General features: G+C 35.4%; 1 protein-coding gene across 5 annotated transcripts; it reads right to left on the reverse strand.

The window, feature by feature from the left end:
* Positions 1–287: 287 nt before the first annotated feature.
* Positions 288–20,396, reverse strand: LOC111982906 (protein SPA1-RELATED 3). Of its 5 annotated transcripts, none has more exons than XM_065768842.1 (8): positions 19,946–20,388; positions 18,552–19,619; positions 18,226–18,383; positions 16,346–17,321; positions 16,130–16,276; positions 15,687–15,998; positions 13,177–13,236; positions 288–816 (listed from the first exon to the last, which is right to left on the reverse strand). In XM_065768842.1, the coding sequence occupies exons 2-8, from the start codon at positions 19,458–19,460 to the stop codon at positions 628–630; spliced, it is 2,751 nt and encodes a 916-aa protein (XP_065624914.1). In that variant the 5' UTR covers positions 19,461–19,619; positions 19,946–20,388; the 3' UTR covers positions 288–627. The 5 variants fall into 5 exon arrangements, with proteins under 5 accessions (XP_065624914.1, XP_023870294.2, XP_023870296.2 ...); XM_024014526.2 differs by having other exon boundaries at positions 19,940–20,388; XM_024014528.2 differs by having other exon boundaries at positions 16,346–17,318; positions 19,940–20,385.
* Positions 20,397–20,505: the final 109 nt, after the last annotated feature.

Here is a 20,505-nt window from a genome sequence, read left to right on the forward strand (position 1 = left end):
AAAAAAAAAAAAAAAAATTAAGCACCAAAAACGCTTACAATGGCAAATCTCTCCATAACCTGTTGAAAAAAGAAAAAAAAAGTAATAATAAGGAAGATTCATACTTAATATTTTAAAATAAACTTTAATTAAAATTTTAAAACAATAAATTTTAATTATGAAATGGGGGATAATTTTTTTAAACCTGCCTTTAAACTTTGTTTTATATTAACTTTAACAATGCAGTGTGGCATCACAGCAAAACTGCAAAAGGCAGCCCCATCATGCAGAAAATTAAAAATGATGCATTTTGAAGATCGGTAATGTAAATTTATATCATATCATTATGAACTGTAAGCATTACAAAAATATACAAGAATTCTGATTTTTATCCCTTCCCTTTTCTTTGAATTTTTTATCTACAGACATCTGAACAAGACCATTCTCACTCTTCACGTAAACTGCATCCGCTATAATCTAATGCCAAAAATGTCTAATATTGCTCGCAATCATCGAGCTCCTATAACATTTAAAGGCCAGTCTTAGCTTCACAAGCTTCTCTGGCTCAAGATTCTTTCACATCATCTTTCTGCCCCACAACTTTTATCCACTTTCCTAGAATATTGAACGATTTGGAAAATAGCCAAATTAAACCATCTCCAAAATTTTGATATTCCCCGTGGAATTTGCAGCAACTAAGGTTGAGGACTGGCCACGCCAACAAACAGAAGAGATGAACTGTGCAGCATCATCCATTTCATGGCCGGAAAGTGGGTCTGTGTTGTGATACTTGAATGACAACGCTGGCATGGGGAAAGCTTTGTGGTAGATGAACACCTGAGCCATAAAGAATATGAACACAACTAGCTGTAAATTAGCAAAATTCAAGAGTAAACCGCATGGACAAGTATGTCTCTATTATTGTAACTAATCGCAGACCCACACTATATATGAGAATATATACTTATTTTTTAATTGTAATATAATATATAATTTGTTCTCTAAAATTTGTTGAAGATAATTTGTCCTCCCAGCCTAAAAATTAAATAATTTCTAAAATTATTTTTCATCTTTCTATTTCTATCAATATATCGTTTTATTATTTTCGGTGTGTTTGATTAATATTACTTTTTTTTTTTTTTTGATAAGTATGTTTGATTAATATTACTCATTTATGAGGTGGTCCATATTCTTTGAAATTATGTTATATTGTGCTCTATTTTTTTTTTTTCCTGTACAACTAAACTTTTTAAGTTTCAAATAAATTATTCAAATTCCTTATTTTCTTAATAGAGATTATCATGATAACTTAAACTCATAACAAAATTACTTATTAATATTACTCAAATAATTGATAGGCAATTAATTAACAGTAAAGATTGTGTTTTGATATAATTCAAATTTTCACTTTCAAAATAACGAAGTATTAACCCAAAACAAAAATCAAACCAAAACTATAAGAGGGAGAGAGATTACTTGTGATGGAGAACTAAAAAATACAACATCAAAATATATTAACCTAAAATACAGTTATAAAAAACACAATGATTCATCAACCTATAAAGTGGAGTTGAAAGAAAAAATAAAAAATAAAGATAGAGAGAATAATCATTTTTTCATGAGAGAATGTGTGAGAGAATAACAAATTTATAGAAAATAAGATGAGACAAGAAATAGTAAAAATAAAAGATATAGTAATAAACATTAAATTATCTAAGTCACTGTGTAAAATATAACATTATAATCTTATATACTATCTTTATAATGCAATAGGATAACATCAAAAATAAATAAATAAATAAAATTAAAAATAAAATAAAAAAACTTAAAAACACAAAACTAAATTGTATCTACCCAAAGTAGTGTTCTAAAGAACACAAAAATTAATCAACCTAAAGGAGAGATGTAAGATAAAAAAAATCCACCAAAAATGAAAAAAATTGAGAGAGAGAGAGAGAGAGAGAGAGAGAGAGAATTGTGCGAGAAAACTATACATAGAATGGGAGAGAAAATTGCAAATTTATAGTAAGTGAATAGGAATAAGAAGAGCCAAAAATAATGTAACATAAAGTGGTAGTGGAAGAGCGGTATTAAGATAGATAGTAGTGAAGAGATAGAAAGGTAAAAGAAAGGAGAAAAGTTAGAAGAAGTGTACAATAAGTTGGGAATTAATAAGCAAACAAAAAATTAAATAAGAGATAGTGAGTTGGAAATAGGTGGATGATGTGGGCTCAATAGAAGCATAGCAACAATAAATGCTACACTTCAACTTTTATATATATATATAGTCATATAGATATAGATATAGATATGAAAAAGAAAATTTGTTACTCTCCTTTCTTAGCAAAGAAAAAAGAGTTTTTTTTTTTTTTTTTTTTTTTAAACCTAGCCCAATTGAAAAAAATCTTTTTTTAAAAATGACAGCCAAATTTCATATAAGTTTTTTATCATTTTGATTTTGATTTTGATTTTCTTTCTATTTTAAAGACACTTCTTTTGTGGCCGGTGGAGGGGGGATAAAACCCGTATCAGCATCCAGAAAAATGATAGTTTGGTAGTAATTGGGAACAGAGAAGTGGAAATCTTGACAGAGAAACTGAGAGTATTGAGTTAGGTGTCACAGTTTGGAACAACTTTAATCTTCAATTGAGTAAGAACCCAATACCAATGCAACAGAAGCAAACAAGGTAGCATATACCGACCTAGTTAGTAGTTAGTATACGTGATCATGATTGATGCTTAGGGGTATATAGATTAGGAGCTACAAAGTGGAAAGGTGAGAAAATCCAACATATAATCAGTAGGGACAAATTTTTTCACAAATTGACCAGTAGTCAATTGTAGGTGATAAAAAAAGAAAAAAAAAATAGATAAGTCCATGTAAAAGTGATTGTTCACCACTCACAATCAACCACTTCATTAAGTTGTGGCAAAAGTTGTGTTCCTAGACTTATTGTTTCTTAAATAAAATGCCTCACTCTTCCCCTATTGTTTCAAACTTAATACAACTATTGAAGATAAATTTGTTATTACTTCACAAATTTATCTATTCAAGATTTATTGTGAAGTCCAATTTAAGTAAAGTCTTGTGATTTTAAAGGTCTATTTATATGTGTCCTAGGGTTATTACAATTCTTGATTTGGATTGTTACTTAACAAGTTATGGTCATTTTCTAATTAAGGGATAAACTGTAATTTTAAAAATATTTCATGAATTTAAGAAATTATATTAATTTACTTGACTATAGGATTTTCTAGGAGATCGTAAGAGTCTTTTATTAGTTGTTAGTTCATTTTCTTATTAGGTTTTTAGTTTACAAATCAAAAACTAGGACTTTAGTACAAGTATCAATCCTTACATATATTTGTAGTCAATGCACTTGAGGAATATATACAGTTGATTAGTAAAAATATGGAGTGTTTTCAATGTTTGGGCATTTTGGCCTCTTATTGTTCTTTTTCTCTCCACTCTTCTTTCTTTTCTTCTTCTCTTTCTTGTGATATTGTTCACAACTACTATTTATACAACAATGAACACAATAAATATCTCTTTTTATTTTTTTCTTACAACCCCACGTCAAGTGCTTCCTATTACCTCTCAAAACCTAAAAAGTAAAAACCTACGTGTTGTCTATCAAATTGTGATGCAGGAAGTGCAAAGAAAATTTTACTATAATTTTGGAAGCCAAATGTGTTTCTACTATTGGTCCATTGAATTTTATTTAAGTTCTTGTTAGTTAATTATCTTATAAGTATTCTATATAATTTCATAGAGTTAATAATTAGGTTTCCTAAGTCAAATAGAATTTGGGTTTAGTTTTAGTAGTCAATGTAAGTGTGCTATTGTATTGCTATGAAGACAAGTTTATAATGAATTAATTAAATGGGAATTGTTTCCAATGGTTTGGTGCTGATTTTAGTCAACCCTAGTGTTGATTCCAATGTTTTGATCCCACTAGGTGTTTTATAGAGTTCCTATTGTTATTTTTCTATTCACTTGTTGTTATTTTATATTAGCATGAGGCTATTCTTGTAATTGCGCTATATCGCTTTAAACCTTTCCTTTCTCCGTCTCTCTCTATAATCCTCTTCCTCTCTATTCTCTCTTAACCCTAATAACCACTAAAAACATCTAGAAGTAGTTTTGAGATAACAAATGGTGTGGAATGTCAACACCGGTACGGACCTCCATCTGGACACTAAGTGTGTTTAGCAAAAACTAAAAAGTCAGCTTATTTTACTATTCAGCTTATTTTTGCTATATGAGCCCCACTACACTTTTTGGTACTATTTATGGGCCCTACTATACTATTTCAGCTAATTTTTAATTTTATCTACAGTACTTTTAGCAAAAAAAAATTCAGTTTCAGCAAAATAAATGGATCTCAAACAAACCCTACCTCTTCTCTCATGATAATTATTGAAATTTTGTGAAAATTTCTGGAGCCATTTAGAGTGACTTTGTGACTTTTGCGATCTGTAATTTTGGAGATTTTTTTGCTGTTTTAGTTGGGTTGTTGAAGTTTAACTTGGATTGAGTTTTTGGAGTGGTTGGTTGCTATCTTGAATCTTTTGCTTAATATGACTAAAAGGAAAATTTTAAATATGTTGTAAGGGAAAAACATCATTTTTCAAGGATGATGATATGCCTAAATCTATTACTTCGAACAAATTGAATGGTACAAATTATCTTAGCTTGGGCACATGCTGTGAAAATCTTTTTTTTTTATAAGTAAGAATGTTATAAATACGAATGTCTACTCTATGCATAAAAAACATAGAGCAAACCTAGAAAATACAAGAAGAAGAAAACTAAAAAAACAAAAAAGAAAACCAAACAACAGATAAATTACAAAAGAGAAAGAGAGCTAAGAAAAGAGGGGAGAGAATCACTAGTCGTGAGTCCTCAAGCCCGAGACCAATCAAAAAGAGTCTCACTAAAAGAGGCAATCATCTGAACACCAGAACTATCCAAATCTTCAAAAGTCCTCCGATTCCGTTCCTTCCAAATACACCATAGGATACACAGCGGAACTAAGTTCCAAATCTGAGACGAATGCTTACCCAACCAATTCCACCAGCCGAAAAGCAAATCTTAGATCGATCTAGGCATAACCCAAGACAAACCAAAAGTTATTAAGACAAAGCTCCACAACTGATAAGCCATCTCACAATGAAGAAGTAAGTGGTCTACCGTCTCTCCACAATGCCGGCACATAATGCACCAGTCTACAAAATCCAATCCCCTCAATCTTCTCAAGTTATCACCCATTAGGATCTTATTCCAAGCTGCACACCAAACAAAAAAAGAAACTCGCCTAGGGGCCTTTACTTTCCATATTCCTTTCCAAGGAAAGACAATTGAGGGAGAATCTCGCAATTTGTTATAATACGACCGAATGTCAAACTCCCCATTAGGCTTCAACTTCCATCTCATCCGGTCTCTAACATCTATTGGAGGAATATTAGCTCCCAATATATGAAGAAAATGCAGCCCTTCATCCATCTCCCAATCATTAAATTCTCGAATAAAACGAACATCCCAAAATCTTCTATCCTCCGCCCCCTACCTTGACAAAGAAGCTTCTACAGATGCCTCCTTATCAATAACAATACCATATAGCCTTGGGAAAGCCACTTGGAAAGGTTGATCCTCATACCACCCATCTTGCCAAAATCTCACTCTATTCGCCAACCCAACAACAAACTAACAATTCTTACTAAAATACACCCATCCCATGCGAATACCTCCACAAACCACACCCATGAACTCCCCTACCTAGCTTTGAGGTCCATCCCCCCCATTCTTCCCCAAATTTTGACGCTACCACCCTCCTCCATAACCGACCCTCTTCCTTCCCAAACCGCCACAGCCATTTCCCAAATAAGGCCCCATTGAAAGTAGTAATTTTCCTTATCCCCAAACCACCATTAGCTATAGGCGCACAAACTTTATCCCAACCTACCAGATGAATCTTGCTATCAGCCCATAGAAAGTCCCTTTGCAACTTTTCAATCTTATTAGCCACATAAGTAGGGATGGTGAATAGAGATAGAAAATAGGTAGGAAGGCTAGATCACATACTCTTGAGTAACATCAATCGACCCCTCTTAGACAAATACAACCTCTTCCACCAGGCTAATTTCCGCTTAATTTTTTCCAAAATAGGATTCCAAATTAAAGGAAAATTATGCAAAGCCCCCAACGGCATGCCAAGATAAGACATAGACAAAGTTCCAACTCTACAGCCCAAAATTTCCGCTAGGGCTTGCACATCACCAACCTCCCCAATTGGAACCATTTCACTTTTGTGCACATTTACCTTCAAACCTGTTACCGCTTGAAAACTGAGTAACAACAACCGAATATGAAGAATTTGCTCCACATCTGCATCACAAAATAGGATAGTATCGTCTGCAAACAAAAGATGTGAAACACATTCCCCGCCACCCCTCCTACCCTCAACTTTAAAACCGTGGATCAAGCCAGCTCCCTCCACTCTTCTCAACATCCTATTAAACACCTCCATCAAAATCAAAAACAGCATAAGAGATAGCGGATCCCCTTGTCTTAAACCCCTTGAACTACCAAAAAATTCAGCTGGAGACCCATTAATCAAAATAGAGTATTGAACTGTGGAAATACAAGTGCGGATCCACTTACACCACTTCACTCCAAAGCCCATTCTATTCAGCAAATACAGCAAAGCCTCCCAATTCACATGATTGTAAGCTTTCTCAATATCAAGTTTACAAATGACTCCAGGAACCCTACTCTTCCTTCGGCTATCCACACACTCATTCGCAATAAGAACCGAGTCAAGGATTTGTCTCCCACCCACAAAGCTATTCTGAGTCTCATAGATCCACTGATCTAAAACTACTCTCAAACGATTTGCCAAAACCTTTGCCAAGATTTTATGCACACTCCCTATCAAGCTAATAGGCCGGGAATCTCTAATATTAGAGGCGTCATTCTTTTTAGGAATCAAAGCAATGAAGGTAGCATTGAGTGACTTTTCAAAGAAAGATTCAGCTTATGAGGACTGGATGCATGGGGGATTCAGTTCTTATGAGGACTGGATGCGTTGAAATATTTGGTGGATAACCCCCCTATAAGAAAGATTCAGCTTATGAGGACTGGATGCGTGGGGGATTCAGTTCTTATGGGATGTTGTGGCATATTATGGAACCTCACATTGCTACTACAGTTGAATTTTGTGACTTGTATAAGAAGATTTGGGACTTTATAGCAAGATCCTTTTTGCATCAAAGCAATGTTTCTTGTGTTATTGAGAAAATTTGCACTACTAAGCAATTTGGAAAATGGTTGTCCAAGTACTATAATACTCTAAAAAAATTAATGGGATCCGTTATTGCAGTATCAATCTTTTATTATTATTTTTTTTTTGATAGCTAATAAGACTTTTATTGAAAAATTGAACATCATGTTCACGATGGTGAACACTTTGAACAATGAAACAAATACAAGAAGATCAAGAGCTAAAAGAAATAGAAACTTCATGATTGCTTCTTTGCCATCTGATTAAGACTCTGACTTACGTGCGTTCAAAGATCAAATCCTTGCTAGTGAGACCTTACCTACCCCTACTAATGTCTACCTCAACTATTGTGCTCATCTTGGGGACAAAACTCCACTAGCACTTCCTTGGAGTCTTTGCTTTAGTCTCCAGTAGTGGTGGTCATTGTAATTCTTCCGGTGGTTTTTATGGTGGTTGTGGAGGCCTTGATTTTCTTGATGGTCATCGTATTGGTGGACATGGTGAAAAGAAGTGTGATCATTGTGGCAATACCAATCATATTGAGCCTTATTGTTAGGTGAAATATGGCAAGCCAGATTATGTGAATCGGGTCATTAATGGTGCTACAAAGCCACAACCTACTTCTACTCCATCTAGGCACATCACTTCAAGTTTTGGTTCTTATAATGCACTCACTACTTAGCTTAGTCAGCACTTCCCTCTTCTTATGTTGCTACATTAGTTGATCCAAAGTAATGTTCCATTTGTGGCTCGTTCCTCTCCATCATGTTTCATTGATTCCGATGCTAACATATATCTAGTATACTATCTCTCTTCTTTGATGTACTTGCTATTAAACATCATATTTTTTTTTAACTAATGGTTCTTCTCGGCCTGTCCTTGAGAAAGGTTTTGTTCTTCACCCCCACTAAGTCACTATCTCTACCATCTAGCTGGAAAGCACAGGTGCGCCGATCCAGTCGGCGCACCTGAGTCCAGTACGCACAGATGCGCCATGCTGCCATGGACGCGGTTGCATGCACATCTATGACTGATTTTTTTTCTTTTTTCTTTTTTTCTTTTTTCTGTTTTCCGATTCGGTCTGAAACAGGCCCCAAATCGGTCCGATATGGGCTGAAATAAGTGTTTAAAAAAAAAAAGTAAAAAATTTTGTCAAAACACACCATTTGACATCCTAATTTAAAGAAAAAACCCTAAACTCATCTCAAACTCTCTTTGACTCTCTCGTTCCCTTCTCTCTCTCTCTCTCTCTCTCTCTCTCTCTAACCCACAGCTCTCCACTCTCTCGTTCCCTTCTCTCTCTCTCTCTCTCTCTCTCTCTCTCTAACCCACAGCTCTCCCTCAAACTTGCTCCATCTCTCCTTTGCCTCACTAACCCAAGCTCACTCTCCTAGCTCTTCATAAAATCTCAAACCTTGGTCTCAAATTGGTATATATTTACCATTATATGAAAAAATATGCTTAGCAATATATAGAAAATAAAAATATTTTTAATAATTTATAAATAAACGTATTCTGCTGCGCCCGCACCCTACTTTTTCAAAAATTACCGAGTCGCCGCATCACACCGCACCCGCACCCATGCTTCCTAGCCATCTAGTCTTTTTGTCTCTTGTTCTCCCTTTAATTTGTTTTATGTTAGTCAATTGACTGAAGCCTTACATGTTCTATCACCTTTGATCCCACTTTGTGTGCTTTTTAGGACCTTTAGATTAATAAGATGATTGGTCTAGGACATGAGAAAGGCGGACTCTATTATATGAATCTTGATGATTCAGCCACCCCCATTTTTCAACTTGTGCTACCGTGTCTCCTCTTCAATGGCATTTTTGTTTGGGTCACTCCTACTTGGCCAAGCTCAAGTCTAACATTCCTGCATTATTATGTGCCCAGTCCAGAATGTGAAGCTTGTCAATTAAGGAAGCATCATCGTAATTCATTTTCGAGTTGTAGTCATAATCATCAGTTTGAGTCTTTTGATGTATTCCATACAGACAGACGTATAGGGCCCTTCCTGCATTTCTGCTTAGAATAGTTTTCTTTATTTTTCTTATCTTTGTGGACGTTTATTCTCTATTGATATGGTTGTTCTTTTATGAAAGAAACTTCTGAATTTCCTCGTATTTTTTCCACATTCTATAATGAAATATATATTCAATTTACCATACACATTAAGATTCTTTAATTTGATAATGCATCAAAGTACATGCAGTCTGTTATGCATTCCTTTTGTGCTGATCATGGTATTATTCACCAAACTATTTTTTCTCACGCCTCTCAACAAATGGTGTGGCTAGGCGAAACATCATCATTTACTGGATGTTACTCATACCTTGTTATTCCATATGCAATTACCAAAATCATTTTTAGGGAGATGATTTTTTTACTACTTGCTATCTTGATCAAGATAAGCTATCTCCTCGAGCTTGTAAGTGTATTTTCCTTAGAGACTCATAATCAGAAGGGTTATTACTGTAATAGTTTTGAGTTTCATCTAAATTTTGTGAGTGCTAATGTCACCTTTTTCAACTCCACCTCATTCACCTTATCAGTGTTTGTCTTCTAATCTCGTCTCCAATCATATGTCTTCTACACTTCCAATACCTTTATCTTCTTCTCCTCTTGCAAAACCTTTGGCTTCCTAACCCAACCCTCCCTAAGAGGTTTATTGGCAATCTCAAGATAGGCGCATTGTCTTATAGCCCCTATGCTACATCTTTTGTTTGAGGAGGCTCCATCCACTTTTCTTCCAGAGTATGATGATTTACCTATTGCTCTATGGTGAGGTAAACGTACTTGTACTCAACACCCAATTGCTAGTTTTTTTTCCTACAACTATGTTTCACCATGTCTACATTCATTTGCTTGTACTATGCCATCTATTTCTATTCCCTCATCTTATAAGTAGACCTTGTCTTCATCTAGATATAAACATATTATGGATAAGGAAATGAGTGCTCTTTACAAGAATCAAACCTGGAAGCATATTGCTCTCCCCATGGAAACAAACAGTAGGTTGTCGTTGGGTTTACAGTATCAAGTACCTCCATAATGGTTCTGTTGATTACCATTAGGCGTTGTTAGTTGCCAAAAGGTACACACTGACATATTGTGTTGACTATCTAGAGACATTCTCTCCTGTGGCACGTCTCAATTCAAATAAGATCCCACTCTCTATTGCAGTTAGTCACTTTTGGGCCTAAGTTGCACGGACACGGCAATTTTGGCCAAGGACCCATGTCTGACATAGGTACTAGTACGACACTCTCAAAATCCATACCCAAGAAGTACCCTTTCTTTCTTTTCTTTGTTTTTTTTTTTTTTTTTAAAACTGGGTACGGCCCAAACACAGTTGCGACACTCCGGTATGTCCCCAGACACGGCGAATCTATAAAGATAAATAAATAAAAAGAATAATTTTGACATCTGGTCAGCCATTCACTGTTGATCTTGTTTTGAGCATAACGATCAACTAAAAGCCCTAAAAGTCTGACCTGTGCCTCTCAGTTCTTCTAAGTTCTCTGAGACCAACGCCTTTCTCCTCCTCTCAGTGTTTCTGATCTGATCTGTGCTCTGAGAGCTTCGCCATAGATCGGCAACAACCAAACCACCTCCGGCGACCCAAAAGCTTCCTCTCTTCCTCCGCCATTTCTCTCTTCTACAAGTTTTGGGTTCTCTCTCTCTTGGTCTTTCAACGCTTTCTTTCTCAGTTTCTTTTTCTTTTTTTTTTCGGTTTTACTTGTCTACCTCATGCGTGTTCTTTTATATGGGTTTAGTATTTATTTTCTTTGTATGGTTTTATACTTTTATCTACCTTATGCGTGTTCTTTTATGGGAAATGTTAACCATTGCCCTAAGGCCATTGGTTTATGAGCTATTTTTAGAAACATTTTATTAGGAGAATGATAAAACAATAAATATTGTTGACAACTTTTTATATTTTCCATGAAAGAGGTGTCAAAACTTTCCTATTATGGTTTATTAACAATTTCCCTAAGGATCCGTTAACATGACCCTTTATATGGGCTTGCTGTTATTATTATTATTATTATTTGGTGTTTGGTTTTATCTGCTTATGCATTTTCTGTTATGGGTTTAGCAATGGAACTCAGGAACTATTTGATTTGTTGTTTAGCATTTGTTATTTCATATTTTAGGGGTGTTATTGTACTTCTTTGTTGTTCTTACTTAATTTAAATCCTAAAATAAACATAAATTATGTCTTAAAATATTTTCAAATATCTAAATATAAATATAAATTAATTAATTAATTCCCATACCTCCAACGTGTCTTACCCTTATTTTTCAAGAATTGTTGTACCCTCGTACCCGTACCCGTACCCATATCGGTGTCCGTGCAACTTAGTTTTGGGCTTTGTGTTAGCTTGATATCAAGAATGTTTTCCTTAATGGAGAACTTCAAGAGGAAGTAAACAAGGATCAACCCCTTGGATATGTTTAGTGAACACCCTGTTCAATGATTATGAAAGGTGTGGTATGGTTTAAAGCAATCTCCTCGTGCCTTTTTTCATCGATTTAGTGTTGTTTTATTTGGGTATGGTTTCCAACGTTCTACTTTTGAACATTCTATCTTTGTTCGTCACTCTTCTGCTAGCACTATTATTTTGATTGTTTATGTGGATGATATGGTGACTCCGCTAGTATTGCTGATTTGATGAGAACCCAACATAATTAGAATTTAGTTTAGTTTGAGTATTCTATATAAGCTCGTTATTCCACTTCTATGGAGACAGGTTTATGATGAATTAAATTGTAATTGGAACCTTTTCCAATGGCTTGGTGCCACCCTAATTTTGAGCCCTAACCCTTTCTTCTACCACTCTAAACACTAGATTCACAAATCCTAACTTTAACCCTTCACTATAACACGTTGACAAATTTCCTAATTTGTCCTACGTCAGAAATAAATGGCTTTTCCGGTTTCAAGTGCCTTAACTTACAAATCTCTTCTGCAAATTTTAACACAAATATAGAATTGGGAATTTCATAAAAGAAGAATAAACATTATCAAAAACCATAAGAATTGCCCATCATGATGTATGGAGAGATGGGATGCTTATTGGGTGCTAAATCCTAACAACTTAGAAGCTAATTCCTAAGTTTTCTTGCTTGGTTGAGTATAGAGATATGACACACACATCATGTGAGCTTATGTGGATTAAACATTTCCTTAAGGAAATGAAATTTGTTGTGAAGATGCCTATGACATTGCATTGTGATAATCAAGCAGCAATTCAAATTGCCTCCAATCCTATGTTCCATGAGCAAACCAAGCACACAGAAGTAGATCATCATATTACTTGGTAGAAAGTAGACGATGGTGTAATTGCCACTCCATATGATTCTACAAGAGTCCAAATTGTTGATATGATTACCAAAGCTTTATGTAATGACTTGTTTGGGTTTATTATGTAACAAGCTAGAATTGTCTGATATATATTCTCCACCTTGAGGGGGAGTGTTATAGGTATAAGCTAGGAGCAAAATAGTAATATCACTGTACTCCTTTATATATAAATAATATTTTATGTGTTAGGGTTAAGTTATCAAACCTAAACACTTTTACTCCAATAACATGTGATACCTGATTTTCCTAAGTTTTACATTTGGGTTATGCTTCCAACATCTACAATGGATGCTTTTTATTTCATTTAACAAGCATCTAATAGACCAATACTTGAGTTTTCTAGGAATCACTTGAGCAATGATGCCAACTTCTTGTGTGATTTAATTGGACCATAACAAGTAGAGACAACTTCCCAGACAAGAAATATAACAAGTAGAGACAACTTCCCAGACAAGAAAGACAAGGAAACGACTCACCCTTGTCACAACATTAATGTGAAAAACCTAACAAAAACATAGATATCCCAAGATGATATGTTAAAAGTACCTCATTTGTCTCTGAACCAGTAGCAATGTAACCATCAGAAACTGACAAACCCACAAAGTTCTGCAACAAGGAGTAACATCAGCAATAAACTTATATCAACCCTAGCATATTTCTACACATGATAGTATCACAATCTTGCATAATACATGCATACATATATGGAAATGATAACCCAGGATAATTGTCACAGAAATAAACAACTATTATCACATGATAAGAAGTTCCTGTTACTAGGACTGCCATGGTGCCTATCCTAATGCCATTTCTATGGGATCCAAGGTGACATATGAGAATAAGACTTCAGTGGCTGACTGAGGTCCTTCAAACATGTGCACGTTCTCCAAAAGATAATGCAGCTCTATAAATGTTTAGCCAATCATGGCTTGCCATATTAGCAAGACTCAACAGGTCCACATTATACTATATGACTAGGTCCAAGGGTTCACATCCCATCTAGAGCCCTGATTGATGCCTTGACACATTTTGTATAACCGTGGGTCAAAAGCAAGGCACAGGAAGCTAGAGAAAGCCAGCATTGGCAAGGGGAAGCATAATTACCACAAAGGAGATGGGATTTGTTCCAGATTCCCCATACTTTTTGAAAGGGATGATATTTATACTCTCGAGAAAATAGCTACAGTTGGAATATATTGTTTTGGCTAATCATCTGATTGTGTCATCATGTGCACCCTGATGTTTTGCTTTCTTCTTGAACTTTCTCTTAATCAAGTATAGTGGTATCTTCATTCTCAACAATAGGCAATATATCTAACTCATCAACTGGCAGAATCAATTCTACTACACATGGTTCAGATATTTCACCTAGTTGTGTAGGCTTTTTAGTGGCTGCACAGATGTTGAAGCAACATCTATTGGCACTTGTACCTCTATTTTAGCACAAAATGACAATGGCTCAATAATATTGGCTCTCATGTGTGAAGCTTTATCTTTGAGGGTTATTGGTCTTTCTTTGAAAGGACTTATTTACTGACTCCAGTCTGGGTGTTTATTTGGTCAAGCTCTGCAGACATGTCTTGAACGGCTCTCACTAGCACAAGTGGGCAGTGACACGATGAATGACAACCAACAACAGGGATTGCAGCAAGCAGGAGGTCTATTTGAAAAACTCGCCACCTGGTTCAACATTGGCTTTTTCCAGCAGTTGAGCGGCTTTGATCTCCAACCAACTTCTGGGGGAGGTGTGACTCATAAAGACGAGGAAGACGCCAGAAAAACAAGAAAGTTGTGAAATTTGAACAGCCAGTGAGTGCAAAGCTCACAACTGAAGTTAGGAGCTGTGGTAACTGATGGCAGCACACGGGAACTAGGGTGGTGGGTTCGCCGACATAAGGAGGGTTGTCTCAGCTATTTGATGGGTTTCAGATAAGGCTTGATGCCTCGGTTGAATCACGCTGTGGCTGGATAATCAATTTGTGGCTGAAGGGGTTGGTTTGTGTTGTCATATATAGAGAACCTAGGAGTCAACATAAAGGCTTGCTTAAAGTTAGCGCTAAGTGAGAGAAAACCTCTACAAATCAACACCTAGGGTTGGCTGGAGTCAACACTAAACCATTGGGACAATTTCAAAGAGGAATTTTATTCATCAAAATATTCCCACTTCCTAGGAAAACATTATTGTGCTTCTATAGTCTACTAAACACTAACTATATAGGAAACCTAATTCTATCTTATGTAGAAACCTAATTCTAAACAACTATTGAATTACAAAAATACCCTTGACTTTCAATAAAAATACTAACAAACCTAATTAACTACTAAGACCAAAAATACAAATTACTTGAAAAATTAACAAAAACAATAAAGCCTTAGTCCCAAAATTTTGGGAGTGGCTATAGACCCTTCATAGATTAGCTAGGGTCAGCCGCATGTATTCTTTTCCTCCATACTATTCTATATGAAGTCATACATGTCCTTTTTTATTATTTCAAATAATGTTAGTTTTGGTCTTCCTCTACCTTTTTCTGTTCCCTCAACAATTGACTTGAGAAATTAAATAACACTTAATTAAAATAAATGTCTTTGAGCCTTCCACATCATTTCTTTTTGCAAATAATACATCTATTCGGTAATGAACAGACTATTTTTTACGCTTTTGTTCACATATGTTTGATAAAAAAGATGGAAGTTTTGAATCACAAGTCTTAGTGGTCAATGTTGGTGGGGAACCTTGAGGATTTTAGGAATTTCAGCGATAAGGTTGGTCAATAAAAATAAAATTTTAATTTGATTTCACCATTGTTGATGTTATAGAACCAATAACTGATTAGAACACATATTTTTATTTAATCTAAAGTGTTTAGAGTCCTTTTTTTCTTCTTCTATTATTCTCTAACTTGCTTGGACCAACTAACCATTTTGTAATAAGAAGAACAAGATACATCAATATACCATTTAAAATGAAACCAACCTTGACAAAATAGCATTGGAGAAAACAATATTTCAACATATATATAAATGTGGATGCCTAACATAACAAAGAGTTAGCGTACCTTTACATTCATGTGTCCTGTGAATGATTGAACCGGAGTATCATTAACCCGAGGTGTGCACATTGACAAATCCCAAAGCTTCAGAGTGTTATCTGTGGATGCAGAAACAATACTCGTTGCATCCACAAATTTGATGTAACTCACAGTTTTATTGTGTCCAATAAATGTGCACAGAGGAGTTTTCAAGTTACGGAGATCATAGTAATAAATTTTATGATCTGCTGAACCAAATGCAAGGGAGCGACTAGAATCCAAGGGAAACTGAACACAGCAGACATTCGCCTTTGTTTTGATGGTACCAATACTTACTCCCTGCATTAGCAACCCATGTAAGAAAAAAACTTATCATACATCCAGAAGTAAATGTACACAGCATGCAATGATATGACTGCAGTACGTTTAGTTTCAAAGCTGACATCCACCAAGTGCAAAAATAGAATTGCCTGATTGATACTCCATAGCTTAACAGAACTGTCATCGCTCCCGCTGGCCAACATTGTTGGATCTGCTGATGAGTAGTCAATAGACCATACACGCCTCTCATGCTCTCTCATTTCCATTAGCGCTTGACTTCTTGTAACATCCCATACCTGAAACATGATAAGCAACTGAGCCAATAGAAAACTTACAAATGGAAAGAAAAGTAAGGTTTTACCAACCTGCACAACACCTTCAAAGTTACTTGAAGCAATCTGGCTTTTGATGTAACTGTTCCAACATATACTGCTTAGCTTCGACCTACTAGCCATTTCAACTACAGGATAATGGATATCACGGTCTTCATTTATGATTGTGTCACATTCAAAAACTTTAATTTTCTTGTTTACACCAGCTGTAGCAAAAAACTCTCCATCACGATCAAAACTGAGAGAGCATACTAGATTGGAAGAATTTAACAGATCCCCTTGCTTCAAGTCTGCTTTGACTTTTAACTTACTGAAAGATAGATACTTGCACAAACCTTCAAGGAATGGATTTATCCAGCCTGTTTGTCTACCCTCACTGTACTGCTCTTTTGATGCCAAATTATTAACAGAACTTCTTTCAGTTAAGACAATAGACCCCTTACCATCACTACTTATTGTTGAATGTCTAATCAGTGGTTTCCCTGACGGTTTGACAGGCCTGCATCTTGTCAAAAAGTAAGCAGCCTCCAGCTTCTTAAAGTTTTTCATTAACCGAGAACTTTTGGAAAGAAGACTGCCAATATTTTCATTGAGTGTATCTGACTTTTGACCATCATCTAGATTATCATCATATTCCTCGATGTTCTGAATCTGCATTCCTGGTCTAAATCGTTTTCTAGACCCCAAGCTAGTAGAATCACCACTATCAACAATGTTCATTGGTGGGAGACTTGACATTAAAAGATCATCCTTCCCCATTTCTGGGCATGAGCCACCCTTCTTCTTAAGAAGTGCTTGCTGCTTCATAACTTCTTCAATATCAGCACACAAAAAAGAAATGGTATCTTGCAACTTATCAGCAGCTTCCTGTTTTCTTTGTTGTATAAGCAACAGGAATTCTAATAACAACTCCTGCTCCTCTATTCTTTCTCTAAGCTCAATTGCTGCTTCCCGTTCTTCCAAATCATCCCTTGGTTCATTAAGGAACTCACTCTGTAACAACTCGCTGCTACCCATGGCATAAAAAGTAAGAGTGTGAAACTTTGATCTCATAAATTTCAATTACTCAAAAAAAAAAAAAAAAAGCCTTTATGTGTCAGCATCATTCTTCTTAACCATTAAGGATTCCATGACAATAATTCAATGGAAGAGGAAACTTAGAAAGATATGATGGGATTTCTTAATTGCGACTGGCAAAATAAATGAAAACTACATCAACTTATTCAAGGAAAGAAACCAATAAAGTGATTATAATAAACCATTAATAGAAAGAGAGTTAAATATACACAAAATTGGTCACTCCAAGGAACTTAAGCAACTGAATGCATGTGAAATTAATTACATTTTTTCAGATTATGTATGCAAAGATTTCAATTTGCTTGATTCTGACTTCAACTGCAAGGCAGGCAATGGATACTTGATATTGTATAAAGGAGAGAGAATTATTTAATTTATAATCATTATTTCCTCAAAATGGTCAATTATTGATCCAAATGCAATCCAACATGATCCATCTAAAACAATGTGTCAAGCAAACTGTCCTATAACTTCTAGTGATATTTATTTTAGAATTATCCCAAACATATAACTTATTCCCCCACAATCAAAAGCATAATTTGATTTTTACTCATACAACTCCACAAAATCGACAGATCAAAGGAAAAAAAAAAAAAAAATCCAACTCCAGCCACATTTCTTCAGAGATTAATACATCAGTTTCCTTCATTTGTTATGTAAATATATTCTATAAATCATTAATATTTTTCTTGTTTTGTCCCTAGTATCTTGTCCTATTTGAGAATTCTTCATATGATCATATATATCTTTCACGTCAAAAGTGAAGGTATTGGGTACATAAGAACAAGAGATGGAAATGTAAAACAGTAAAAGGCATCTTGAAGTGAAGAAATTACCCCATTTTTGGCCGACCACTAGCATCAGGATGTAGTAACCATAAGCAAAATGAAGCTTCTTTTGGCCACTTCAGCAACAGCTGAGGAGGAAGAACTCGATGTCTAAGACTTGACATAGTTCTGCTTTTTTCTTCTCTTGAGCTAAATGGGCAGAATAACTGGTTGCAAGTATAATTATCTCTTCAGTGTGCAGAAAATATAGAAACATAAAAGAGCTCTATAAACTCTTACTTTTTAATAACAGTATGAAATAAATGAATCAAAAACTTAGAATCCTATTTTAATTTGAACATTTAATAGAGAATTTGAGAATCTTTTCTATGAACCTCAAACAGAAGAACCCCCAAACGATAAATGTCTGAAGCACAGGAACTTGGAGAACCTGCAACCTCCTCAGGACTAGTGTACCAATTGGTCTCCATGAGCAATATCTGTTTCATTGGAAATGGTTGCTTCTTCTCTTCTACTTCTTCAACTCCCCCCCGATCTTTTTCTTTATTTTCTTCGGTCTCTTCTATTAATGCTAAACGTGCTGCATAGACTGAGCTTGACTGCATGCAAGTAGTCTCTGACAAAGCATTAGTTGGTGTCACCGCTGATCGAAAATCTTCACTACCTAAGCCGCTTCTTTCTTGATGCTCATCATGGGGCAAGGAAAAGGATGAATTCTTAACCTCCACACTTTGGCTATTCGACCCTTCTTCCAAAGAATCAGAACCAGAATCCGAACAAGATGCAGACTCAATGAAAGAGACATGATTGAAAGAGGACATAACAAAGCAGGAAGGTCGGACATTATGAACAACAATCCCTTGTAAATGTGCTACATTAACTATCTCCACTATTTGCCTAAATATGTGTAAGCATTCAAAGCCATCAACTGTTCTTTCTGGTTTGTCCAACCACTGCCTCAAACTAACATCACCCCATTTTATGGCTCGGACAAAAGGGTCAACAGCTACCTCATCCTCACAAACTCCAGACAAACCACCCTGGTTTTTAAGATGATGATCAGTGTGAGCCAACACAACCCTACTTCTCTCTTTCCTAAACACAGAATCATTCGATGTATCACCAGACAAGCCAATTCTATTGGCACTAAGAACCCTACGATTCCTATCTGAGACACTAGAACTATTTAATCCCCTAGAACTATCAGACTCTTGCCAAGCAGACTCAGATGAACCCTCCATAACTATCCAGCAAGAGCTGCATGAAGACCAGAACATGCACATCCAAAAAATGGAGGATTTATCCCACTACTATGACACTCTCTCAGTTCCACCATTACCATTTCGAATCAAAAACTCATTTTTGTTGGCCCAAGCATATAAAAACACATACCTTCTCATCAAGATCAACACTTTAGCTTGACAAACATATTGACAAATATCCTGCGGGGCAAAAAAAAGTAGACAAACTCAGTATACAAAATTTTCAGCAAAGGACAACGAACGCATGCACCATTACCACCAACAGAATTACTAAGCAATAATTGAACAAAAGTCCTAAAAAAATATATATAATAATTCACAACACCACTCATTCAAAACACATACTCACATCCACATTTCAAAGCAACAAACTACAAAAGCACCACTACCAGCAAATACCCATCAAAGAAAACTCAAAAAGAAATCTTTTTGAGCAAATAGAGAAAAACCCAACACCCATCAAGAGAGATAAAGAGAGAAAGAGAGAGAGGTTACAGTACCACTACCACAATGAGAAAGTTCTCCAACTGTTTCTGCTAGGCCAACCTGAGAAACAGAACCACACAACAAAACTTTATTTGCAAGACTTTAAGACCACACAAAAAAAAAAAAAAAAAAAGTTTGCACAACTTCATAAAGAAAACAAAGAGAAAAAATTCCCCAACATTTTACTTCACAAAGAAACAAAAAAAAATCTCCCGACAAAAAACATAGACCGTTTGTGAATATAAAATAAATAGAAAAAAACGGTTCCCCTTTAATTTCAAGGCCTTATTCTTTGTATCTTTATTGGGTGTATAAAATATTTAGTCCATTATTACTTTATTGCCTTTTTTTGGTCTATGGGACTATGTGAGGCCAATCTTTAGGAACACTTCTTCATTATCTTCCCGCTTTATTCCAAACTACATACGTGGCTAAACCGTGGCCTGGAGCTAGTTTAGGAACAGTGGCAAACATGTATATCTCACAAACTGTGGTAGACCATAGTATAGCATTTTTTATAAGAAAAAATGACACGGGCTTTTGTAAAATAACCATAAAAAATTGGTAACATAATGGTTGA

Source organism: Quercus suber, unplaced genomic scaffold (genome assembly GCF_002906115.3).
Source record: "Quercus suber isolate HL8 unplaced genomic scaffold, Cork oak 2.0 scaffold_27, whole genome shotgun sequence".
Lineage (NCBI taxonomy): Eukaryota > Viridiplantae > Streptophyta > Magnoliopsida > Fagales > Fagaceae > Quercus > Quercus suber.

Bases quoted from the DNA above. Each gene is read 5' to 3' on its own strand.
- LOC111982906 (XM_065768842.1), bottom strand. From the start codon at position 19,460: ATGTGCATGTTCTGGTCTTCATGCAGCTCTTGCTGGATAGTTATGGAG. The intron at 18,384-18,551 runs GTTCATAGAAAA...ACTTGCAACCAG, and splicing joins TGGGGGTTCTTCTGTTTGAG to TTATTCTGCCCATTTAGCTC. The intron at 15,999-16,129 runs GCAATTCTATTT...TTGCTAATGCAG, and splicing joins AGCTATGGAGTATCAATCAG to GGAGTAAGTATTGGTACCAT.